A 12,158-nucleotide genomic window follows, 5' to 3' on the forward strand; every position below is an offset into this window, starting at 1 on the left:
TTTTTTTAATTTATGGGGGTTCTCACAAAAAAAAGTCGCAAAATAAAATTTTATCTTTTTTCAAAGAAGCGGGATTTATTGGACTGTACTTCAAGGTGAGTTTTGTACAAATAACTTTCGACGAGTTTATATTAATGCACACATGTCTTTCATTAAAAAAACATTTCTTCTCTGTTATGTATGTCTTTTGTTGAATGTGAATGACCGGCACCCTTTAATGTTTTTACCCATCAAGCAGGCCGAGCACGATATGTCAAGCCGGCGTGGGTATTCGCAGGTGTGAATGGCCACCCTTCATCCGATGATTTAATTCTTCCTCTACACGTGAAGCACATAACGAGCAACACTGGCCAGTCAAACGACCCAACCGCAGATACTTTTTTCTGCTTTTAACGCACCATTTCAGTTTATGCTGTGCATGATGATATACTTTTATAAAATTTAACCATAGTAAAAATATGGCAAATTTTCCTTTTATTTACAACTGTATTATCGTCTCCACCGTTGTGGAGAACCAAATGAATTTTCTCTGCAGTAAGTAACATCAAAACACAATTTACTGAAAAACATTGGTCTGAAGTTTTTCGACACAACTTCCCTCGGCCCTGAAGTACAAATGCAATCCAAGAAATCCAGCTTCTTAGATAACTATACAATGATATTTTTTGAAATTAATTTCTCTTATGATAATGCCTACAAATTAAAATACATATATGTATTGCCTGTTAAACTATAGGTAAAGAAGCATGGATATGTGTATTATCAAATGAATTTTTAATAACAATTTTTTTGCAAAAACACACATCACTCATATCAGTTTGGATAGGTAGGGTCCCATATTCCAAAAATATAGGGAAAATGGAGTAAGCCGTTACTGATTTGATCAATAAAATAAATTTCGTTCTTCAATATTTTTTTAAGATACCCACCGTGCTACAATAAAAAAATGGAACGAAGGTTATTTCGACAGATCTTCCCTCGCCCATGAAATACAGTACAATAAATCCAGATTTTAAGATTTTAAATATTATTGTTTATGACTCGATTACTATGCTTCCTTACCTTTCGCGCCGGAAGTAAAAAAGTGGCATATCAATCCAAAAAGTGACAAGTCAAAATGTACCTACTCCTAAGTAGTTAAGTTAAGTGTTTATATAGTTCCAAAGAACGACGGACAAGCATCAGCGGCCGCGTAAAAGAAAATGAAATTTGGTTAATTTTGACTTCGTAAAACAGAGGAGATCACTGATTAATGTAGTAAAACGGTCCAAATATTAATTTGGGTGTTATTGTAATAAAAATTGTTTGCTCTGCAAGATTACTATGATTTTCAAGTCGATAGAATGGAGTGAACTGTTATAGATTTGATTAAAAAAAAATGCAACGAGGCTGAGATTCGAACTGACTAGTGCAGACTTTATTTGAACGCTCGGAAATCTGAAACTATTTATATCCGAGCGCCATAATCCAAGCGCCCACAACGTAGTTTGTTTGCACTCGCGCGAGATATCGGTTACATACAACGCGCACCGAATATTGCAGAAACATTTTTATAAAGTAATTGTGATTAAAACTCAATTCGTGAACTACAAGTGTGGGAGTATATTAATTTGTAAAATTTAAATAATGTTTATTCTAAAAAAAATTGAAGGCATGCATTACGTTGTTTTTGGGGATGATTGATTAGACAAATTTTGGTTAGTGTTTTACCATCTACATGATACTCCTAATATACATATAATACATATATATGTATATGTAGAAAAAAATTTGCCAACAATCGATCCAGTAGTTTCGCAGATTATCTGTCTAATAAAAATCTGTAGAGACAGCAGACATACAGACAGAAGAAAATAAAGGACCCATTTTTTCGTAATTTTGGGCCATGACATGACACATTGAGAAAATATGAAAGCAGCCAGTCGTCCGAGGGACTCGATTACAACCTTCCTTAACTTACGCTCGGCAGATAAAAATTGGTCAAAGATTATTTCGACAGAACTCTGCTCACCCCTGAAGTACAGTACAATAAATCTACATTTTTCGAAGAAATAGGAGACTTGATTTTTATTTTTTTATGACACCCTTGTTAGTGAAAACAAAGATATGTATGTAATGCTAAACTAAAGGTATAGAATCGTGCTACGCGTTTATTTCAAGTGAGTTTTTCCATAACAAAATTTTTGTGAACATTTTTGGAAGGACACGTAGATATATCAGTTTGGACAGATGCAGTGTATTGCTGATAATAACAAATTTTCGAAAAAATGGTCTGAGTCGTTCTTGATTTAATAAGTACAATAACTATTGCTTCATTCATTATTTTTTTGAGTCATCCAGTACTACATGCATTAGCAAAAATCTTTCTACCCGAAAGTGTAAGGTAAAAACAATATACTAATTCACAAGTTTAACTATAGACAATACTTCTTCTTGCACCATTTTACTAAACAGAATTGTCATTACTTTTTACTTCACTCTTACGATCTTGGTTTCCTTTCCGTAGCCTTACCCATTTCTGTCTTTAGTCATCGCAGATGTGAAAAGATTTTTCTACTCCCACCATCCTTGTGTTAGTGAGATGTAATGTGGCGACCTATGTGTTTACCCCCACTTTGCCGAAAGATCGTACTTTCGCGCCATTTGGGGGAACAAACAGTGGACGGAAACAGCTAGGTCCCGGACAAAAGCCCCGCCGGACGCTGAATTACACCTGTCTGCGGCCACGTTCCTCTAAATTGCAAAGTGTTTAAGCACACCGAAGGCTAGAAAACCCGTTGGAAAGCTGTAGCTGTATGGTGGAGTTCATCCTTTTAATCCAGAATGACCATGATACAATTCAATTAATTAAATACATGTCATTCAAGGCTGGTAGAGTTTTTCTTTTTTTTTATAGAGGCGTGGATTATACATTTTTGTTAGAAAGACATTCTTTTACATCATTGACAAAAAGACGTATTCAATAAATAGTTAAATTCTTTTTCAAATTTCTTTCCACTAAAATTGTTTGTCAAGATCTTTATCACTGTGCGATAGCTTAGTCGGAACAGGTTACAGATAGCCACTCTGCTCTGTGGTTTGTATTTAGAAAAGAGGGCTTTCTTTAAGCTGTTTTTTCCAGCTCCATTATCTTGTCCCCGATCGACTCCTGTACGGCCTTGAGTTGGTCTATTGACAGCAGCTTCTATGGAAAGTCATTTGGCATGATTCCTACCCTTATACCAGCGAAGTCCTGACTGAAGAAATGCCTGGAGGGATTAGCCTCTAGCTTTTTTGCCTTTTTTGCTTCATATCCGTCACGAGTGTCACCCTCAGATCGGACCCTTTTCGATCCCTTACTGGAGGTTTCTTCCTTGGGTTCTTTAGGGATGGGTTGTTTTGCCTTCTCTAGGGCCTGTTCTTTGGAGATCCCCTTGCTGAGAAGGTATTTCAGCCATAACAGGTCCCACGAATAGCTTAAGGAACCCAACAACAGAGCCCCGCATGCTATGGGAAGGCTTTTTTAAAAACATGTGTGCCCCAGGTTCCCGTGAGTTCGCATATTACTCCATATTACTGACCAATCCTACCCCATTGGCATATGCTGTTCCACCTTGACTTTAGGGTTTGTTTATAGAGGATCAGGCCATTAAACCAAGTCCCCAACTGTTTTTCATACGACATATCTTTGCCAAATCCGTGCCTTATCAGTTGCCTGACTAAGTCCCTAAGGGATATAAAACTACATACTCCTCCTTGTATTTTGTGAATTCGTGTTGAGTTTTTAGACCAGGCATCCAAATTTTTGTAAAAAAATGAAAATTGTATAGCAACATTTTATAATTTAAATTTAAAACTGCAAAATCGAATAATCTGGAACCATGCAAACGTTTTACTCGTAAATTCATCGGAAACATGGTAAATCGTTATTCAAAATTTATTCGTTTACGAACCCCTAAAAACTGATTCCTAATGTCATCTTAAAATCTTGCCAAATAAAATAAATACTATCTAAAATATACAAAATATGATGAGTCTTGTGATTTATCGTTATGTGGGTATTGTTGGTGATTTAAAAGCGACGGTACGGTTTTCAGATTTTATTTTGTTCTTTACTGTTCGAGAGTGCCAGGGAGAAGAAGGAAGGGTGTTTTAAAATGGTACACAGGTAGGCTCGGTTTCGAAGAGGTGGAAGTAGGTAAAGAAGGAGTTTAGAAAATTCTAGAAGCGAGAAGAGAAAGTATGTAGGAGCGTAGGGCAGATAGACGAAAGATACGAAGTATTTACATTTTTACAATTATTATGAATGCGCTCAGGTAGAACACCTGATTTTGTGGGAACTCTTGTTCTTACAGTTACATTCATATTTTTTAGAATTGCTTACACAGGATAACTCAAAAAAAATTAATGAGTCAATTTATTTTATTGATAAAATCAAGAACGGCTTATTCCACAATTGAAGTGTTAACTTTAGACAGATTACTTGATATACATATTTAATTCATTGCATATCAATATTCCTAAACCAACGCCAACTCACGCTTGGCGCGTCGTAAGGCCAAGTCACTGAGCTTTTGAAAGTTTCTGACAAAAGTTTAGAAAGTGGCGTCACCTTCAACAATTTTTGTTGATTACGATTATTATCGATCGGGGATAAACGTAAACTTTTTTAAGTCACTAACTCACTGTCATACGTTTTGTTAAATTTTAGACCTTTAGTACTTTAGTATGTGGAATAATTATTATCACAATATTCACAAAGGAGAGAGACTGGATAAAAACAGAATAAAACTGACAAGAACAAGGAAGGAATCCATTTATTACATTTTTAATGTTTTTCTGCTTTGAGGTTTATTCTCTAAATTTAGTTTTCTTTTTGATAAATCTGTCTTTTCTAGTCCAGACAAAACTGATCTTGCTATTATCATCAACTAAAGTAGCCTGTAAAATCTTGGTAAGTTGACCGCATGTTTTTTCTTTTTTAAATAAGGTAAAATATTCTGTATTACATCGCAAATAATAGATAACAAAGTAATTAAGAATAAATAAAAAAGTATCATACGATTCAAAGTGACTCAAATTTGTGTTGGGAGGTTACGATTTTATGCTGATTTTGATAACTAACAATAAAGGACACCACTTTCTAAACTCCAAGGCTGGCTTCGTGAAAACCTAATTTTCTAGGAAGTGACTTAGCTTTTTAATAATAATAATATTAATAATAGTATGATTTCCAACAGACTAATAGTCTATAATGGAACACCAAACCTTATGTTATAATTAACATCATTAGAAAATTAAAATATAAATAAAAAATTAATAACTAATAAACTGAAAAATTACATATGTATACAAACAAACATGAAACAAAGTAGAGCAATCTCAATAATGGTGATATACAATCTATAGCGCCTGATACCTTTTTAATAAATTAATCCTATTACTAGATACACATAAATTGTCGCGAAATATGTCAAAGGTCATTCCAGTACAACTACAATTATATAGTCTTAATGCAGTTAAAAGTGGGCTATTAAGATGATGATACGTCTGTGGGACTTCATAGTAAAATGCTATAGGTGATCGACTACTTGCTCTCGGACATACAAAACTTATTTCTTCCAAAAGCGCTTAACAATGTATACGCTCAGATATAAGTTTTTGAACGAAAATTAAGCATGCATCATTCCTACGGGCCCACAACGTATCCTCATTAACGATGTTGCTCAGAATGTTTGTGTTTTTGAATCCATAATCACTCCAAGCATATAACAGGTTATGTTTCTGCCAAATGGATCTTGTAAGAATAAACACGCCGTTTGTCTCCAACGCCTTCTCTAACTGATTTTTCAATTGAACACCCGTTATTTTGTAGCACTAAGGCTTTTTTCATTGCCATTGTGGCACGCCAAATGTTAACATAAAATGTCACTTACAACTATGGCGGCGCAAAACGTTTTTATGTCACGAACGCATATACAGGGTTGCTAAAAAATATGGATACAGCTAAATATTTTCAAATCAGTCCATCAGAACTCATTGAAATTTAGTACTCAAATAGAATTATTTGAATTCTATCGTCTGAAATATTATTCAAATTTCCATCAACATTTATTTTGGAGATATAAGGCCAACTTGATTTTTTTTTAATAGTCCGAGGAGTCAAATTTAATATTATTTAAAAAAGCATCTTTTTGTCGACCTCTACAAAAAATGGCATTTTACATACTAATTCCCGAACGAAAAATCGACTATTTTTGAAGGCAAGTACTTTTCGTCTGCAAACACTTTTCGTCCGCAAACACTTTTCGTTCACTGTGGTAACTATGATACGGCAAGTTGCGAGAGCGGCAATTGGATCATTTTCGTAAATCCACGATTTAATGAAAACATAGCATAGACTGTCATTTGCTGTTAAAATTAATTATTTACGAGGTGACTGCTTACTTTCATAAAGGTCGACGAAAAAATGTAATATACACCTAGACGAAAAACTGTCTATGTCTCGCCTGCTTGCTAGCCTCGGCTGCGCCTCGGCTATCAATTTGCAGGCTCGACTATAACAGACAGTTTTTCGTCCTTCGTTCATAAATAACTATTTCTGTATTCGGTAGTGTAACACATTAAATTTATTTCTTTGTATTACATACTTTTACAATTATTATTAACTTTTATTTAATTTTTCTTTCAATGCATAGGTGGCAAATAAAGACATTTCCTACGCCAAATAAATTCCACATTTTTCAAATTGTAATACCTATTTTAACGTTTTTTTTTTATTTTTTTTTTTTTAGTTCAAATAAAGAAAGGCATGTGTTACGACACTGAATGCAGAAAAAAATGCTTTTTTTCAAAAATTGACCCTTCGTGTCATTAAAAAAAAATAAACAAATATTGATGGTAATTTCAATAATATTTCAGAGGATAGAGTTTAAGTACTTCTACCTATATACAAAATTTCAATGAGTTCTGATAAACCGTTCTGGCACTATTTAGCTGTATCCATACTTTTTAGCAACCCTCCATATGTATGCATAAGAACTGCATTGTTCAGCAACTGTTAAAACAAAGGGGCAAAATCGGTTGACATTTTGTCTTATTTTAGCATCTTTTAATGACTACACAAAGCACCCTTAAATACTGAATTCTAATAATGTTTTTAAACAGTGAAGGAAAAGGGTAAAATATTTAATAAAAATTTGTAGTACACATAAAAATTGTGTGATATGGAGACTATTTACCAGCAGGTTGAAACAATTTTCAGCTGTAGTAAAATGAAACAGGCAAACAGGAATTTACACACATGGCTCTTGAGTTATTTGATTCGCTATTGTGTGATACATGGTCGTTGGCAGTAACAACCGGATAGCAAACATTTACAGTGTTTACTCTTCACTCTAATTGATGTCCTCATGATTGTGTATTACTCCTACCTACTACTTAAGGGTAATCTGGTATATTTACTCTTAATAAATTTCAAACCAAATAATTGTCATGTAATATATTATATAAGACATAATTTTTAGCGCATACGATGGATTTAATATTAAGTAATTAATTCAGTAATAGTAATTCATTTGTTAACTTTCAACATGCAATTATTTTTGAAATTAAATTAACTTTTTTCACTACAGACATACTAGCACATTTGGTTTCTTCGAGTTTCTACTCCCCAGTCCGGTTATACATTTTGGAGTTATAATCTAGCATTAATAATAATAATTAGTTTGTTCCTACAAACGATCCCCGATCGCCAACTAAAAGTTGCAAATTAAATTACAAGGCGCATGTGTTAGAATTGACAAGTTTGTGACTGTGTTTGTACTTGGTGTTGGAAGAATTCCATAATTACTATTACTAATCAGATTCTTAAATGACAACTGCCAAGTCCGTGCTCCTGAATACTTACCAAAGGAAAATGGAAAATAACAATTTTCTAGGTAAGCAGTTTATTTAAGGTGCCTCCGACTACGTGTATTTTACATTTACATTTAAAAACTACAACCTAGTTTATCCTGAAATTTTGATCAAATACGCTTTGAACATTGTACAAGAACGTACCTATTACAATCTTGTAGGTTTCCTTACATAAGAACAGGAGGTATTAATTATTATTGAGTGACACAGTGCATAAGGTGTATAAGCAATAATGGCATGTATTCATCAAATCAAAGCCTTGTAGTGGGAATTGTTGCAATATGTCGAAGATCGAAGGTATTAGTACACAGAATCCATCACACTTATCACAGATCGTTTAAACAATGCAGTGTTATTCGTTGCTACATAGTTGCTAAGTAGGTGGTTCGACGATTAAAAATTTTAAACGGAAGTTAGTTTTAAGTCTTTTACATAAACAGCATTTTAAACGTATTATTTGGTGGGGTTTATGTTGACCAGTGGGGACGTTTTGCGTTACGAGTCTACGAAGTAGCCGAGTACGAAAATCCTGAAGAGTCAACGAAATATTCACTCATCCATGGTGAGCACATTATTTTGTTTTTCTTAAGTTCCTACTTTAATTTTTGTTAAACTTTATTCCTATAAAGTTTAACAAAAATTAATTAACAACAATAGCAACATTATCCAAATAATTTCAACCGAATCTTACGCGTTTGGATCGCATCAAGTGTTTACGGTTGTTATACGAATTCATAGATCTTCAGTTTTCATTTGCTTGTCTGTCTGCCGTCTGTCGGGATTTTTATTAGACAGAGAATATAATTCATGTATCACATGACCCCATTTCTTCCAATAGGATTTGTTCATGCCCTTAGTTACATGTCTATCACAGCGATAATAATTTTTTCTACTCATTAAGGTTGAAGTTTGTCATTTTCCCATCGCTGGCAGTGGATGAAATTTCATTTCACCCTCTAGTGGAAAAATACTCGGCCGTCTACGATTTTAACGGGTCGTCCAGCCTGAGCGTTTCGCAGCTAGCGAAACGTGTCGCGTATCGCCTGCACCGACCGCACCGTCCGCTTCGCGCGCTTCGAAAATCATGACGCCTAGGCTGGACGACCCGTTAGTGTTTGACGTTTAATACTGCTAGTTTACACAAGTGAAAACAATGAACATGAGTGAGACTGACGAAGTTTCTGAAGAAATTTTGAATGCTGCCAATGCGGCATTTTCGAATCTGATACCCGAAAAGTCTAAAAAGTTTTATGAGCTAACATACCGAAAATTTATGAAGTGGAGAGAGAGAAAACAATGCCGTTCATTTAATGAAGACGTTTTTGGTGCATATTTTGGGGAGTTAGCTAAAGACAAGAAACCGTCCACACTGTGGGCACAATATTCGATGTTAAGGGCGATGCTTGTAAATAAAAACAACATAGATATTTCGAAATATTTAAACCTACGAGCATTTCTGAAAAGAAAATCCGATGGGTATCACCCGAAAAAATCCAACACTTTCTCCAAAGAACAAATCATAAAATTTATAAATGAAGCACCGGACCATGTTTATTTATTGACAAAAGTAATTCAAACATTGTGGATCTACATAAGTAATAATTTCTAATTTGTTATAGGTGGTACTAGTAATTGGTATTTCGGGTGCTTGCCGCTGCGATGAACTTTATGGATTGAAATTAAATAACATGGAAAACGGTGAAAACATAATCATAACACTTCCAAATACTAAAAACAAAACTTCGAGAAAATTTGTTATTCCTGCTGAATATGTTGATCTGTGCAGGAAGTATTTTGCACTCCGTCCTCCCGCTTTAGAGAGTTCAAGATTATTTTGCAATTATCAATCAGGGAAGTGTACAAAACAATTTGTTGGAATAAATAAAATTAGCGCAATGCCAAAAACTATAGCCACATATTTGAAATTAAGAAACCCTCAAGAGTACACGGGCCATGCATTCCGCAGAACTTCTGCGACTTTATTAGTGAATGCAGGCGGCGATATTATGATGTTAAAAAGACACGGTGGGTGGAAATCATCCACCGTAGCTGAAGGATACATCGACGAATCGTTATCTGCAAGAAAAGATATTGCAAACAGGTTGTTTATAGATAAACCATCAACTTCAACAAGTGCAGTTATTGATACAGGAAGCAGCCAACTAAGTTTAAACAAAGATACAAGTTCAAATAATACTTACGATAAAAGTGTAAATATTATTGGTGATAATTGCACAAATTGTTCTATTACAGTTAATGTATTTCAAAAATAAAATACCTACCATAAACAAACATTTATTTCCTAATTTCTTAGAAAAAATAGTATATGCAACTCGCGGATGAAGAAATTTCAACGGCTCGAGTTTCTTTTTCGCACTCGCTCGTTGCACTCGCTCGTGTGAAAAAATCACTCTCGCCGTTGAAATTCAACTTCATCCACTAGTTCCATAATGTACTATTATTGCCTTATTGTGGTCTGTTGCTACCTAAATTTAAAAACTGTCAAATTGACAAATTTTAGAATTTCATAAATTTTTTCGTCTTTTATGGCTTGCCAACGTTGGGGGCAAGCTCAAAATGACGAAATCAATTTTATTATCAAAAAATGTGTTCATTTATTATATTCTCATGTTGAATATAACTCGTGATGTGATTAATAATCGAAGATATGGCTCGTGAAACCGAAGCAGCACATTCAACTCGTGCTTCGCACTCGTTAAATCTGCAGCTCGGTTTCACTCGAAATATTATCGATAATAATCATATCACTTGTTATATTATAATTGAGAATATAATTCATGAATCACATGACCCCATTTCTTCCAATAGAATTTGTTCATGCCCTTAGTTACATGTCTATCACAGCGATAATAATTTTATTGCCTTATTGTGGTCTGTTGCTACCTAAATTTAAAAACTGTCAAATTGACAAATGTTAAAATTTCGTAAATTTTTTTGTCTTTTATGGCTTGCCAACGTTGGGGGCAAGCTCAAAACGACAAAATCAATTCTGTTATCAAAAAATGTGTTCATTTATTATATTCTCATGTTGAATATAACTCGTGATATGATTAATAATCGAAGATATGGCTCGTGAAACCGAAGCAGCACATTCAACTCGTGCTTCGCACTCGTTGAATCTGCAGCTCGGTTTCACTCGAAATATTATCGATAATAATCATATCACTTGTTATATTATAACTGATAATATGTGAAACTATTGGACTGATTCTGTAAATGATGTATGTATACTTATTAGGATTATCGAGGTAGAGGGTAAAACGCTAACCAAAATTTGGTTAATCATCCCCAAACAATAGCCTGACGTCAACTTCAAAATTTACATTTACTCCTGCACTTGCGGTTTATGAATCCGTGTGAACTTTTACACTTTTTTCCAGATTTTTTGAAAAAAAAAATCAAAATTTTATAACAATATTTTGCAATTTAACGTTGAAATTGCTCTGAAATCTTGCAAACGCTTTAAGGTTATCGTAAACATGGTAATTTGTGAGACAAAATTTATCCAAAAAAATTGGTCGAAAGTTGTTTCGACAGAACTTCCCTTGCTTCTGAAGTACAATGAAGCAAATCCAGCATTTTCGAGTTGAGTTTTTTCTTTATACAATTTTGTGATGACGCCATCAACATTTTTGCAAGGACACATACATCAACTTGGATTGGTGCAGTGTAGTACTTAAAATAACAGTGTTGTATTCCCACAATTTTCCGGGGAAATGGAGTCAGTAAAATAAATTGACTCATTCATTAATTAAAAAATATGAACGGAATGAATCACAAGTACATCATATTTTGTACATTTTAGATAGGATTTATTCGGCAAACTTTTGAGCTGACGTCATGAATTTTTTGGAAGGTATAAGTAAATATATTTTGATTAAAAATTTATCATGCTTATGATAACTGTAAACCATCTGCAAGATTTCAAAGCTTTCGGTTTTGCAGGTTCAAAATTAAATTGCAAAATGTTTTATAATTTTGATTTTTTTCCAAAAATCTGGACGTTTTGGGTAAAAACTCAATACGGATTCGTAAACTACATGTGTAACCCCTCGTTTACATTCACTTATAATTATACTTATACTTATAGTGATACCTACAAATTATACTTACAAACTTGGACCTCCTTGTGGGTTGTTTACAACATAGCGCTTACGAAATTAGAATCGTAATAAGTAGCCAATCAAAATACTCGCCAAATTCAAAAGGAAGCGGGTTTCGAATTGAAAATAAACACAAAC

The 12,158-nt window shown here is 34.0% G+C and overlaps 1 protein-coding gene across 1 annotated transcript; it reads left to right on the top strand.

Annotated features, from left to right (window-relative positions):
* The first annotated feature begins 8,839 nt into the window (after positions 1-8,839).
* LOC135146138 (uncharacterized) lies at positions 8,840-10,179 on the top strand. The gene is made up of 2 exons (XM_064078291.1): positions 8,840-9,463; positions 9,516-10,179. The coding sequence occupies exons 1-2, from the start codon at positions 9,050-9,052 to the stop codon at positions 10,167-10,169; spliced, it is 1,068 nt and encodes a 355-aa protein (XP_063934361.1). The 5' UTR covers positions 8,840-9,049; the 3' UTR covers positions 10,170-10,179.
* The last annotated feature ends 1,979 nt before the right edge of the window (positions 10,180-12,158 follow it).

The sequence above is a fragment of the Zophobas morio genome, unplaced genomic scaffold (assembly GCF_036711695.1).
Source record: "Zophobas morio isolate AGI-343-1 ecotype UQ-CSIRO unplaced genomic scaffold, CSIRO_AGI_Zmor_V1 ptg000005l, whole genome shotgun sequence".
In the NCBI taxonomy this organism is placed as follows: domain Eukaryota; kingdom Metazoa; phylum Arthropoda; class Insecta; order Coleoptera; family Tenebrionidae; genus Zophobas; species Zophobas morio.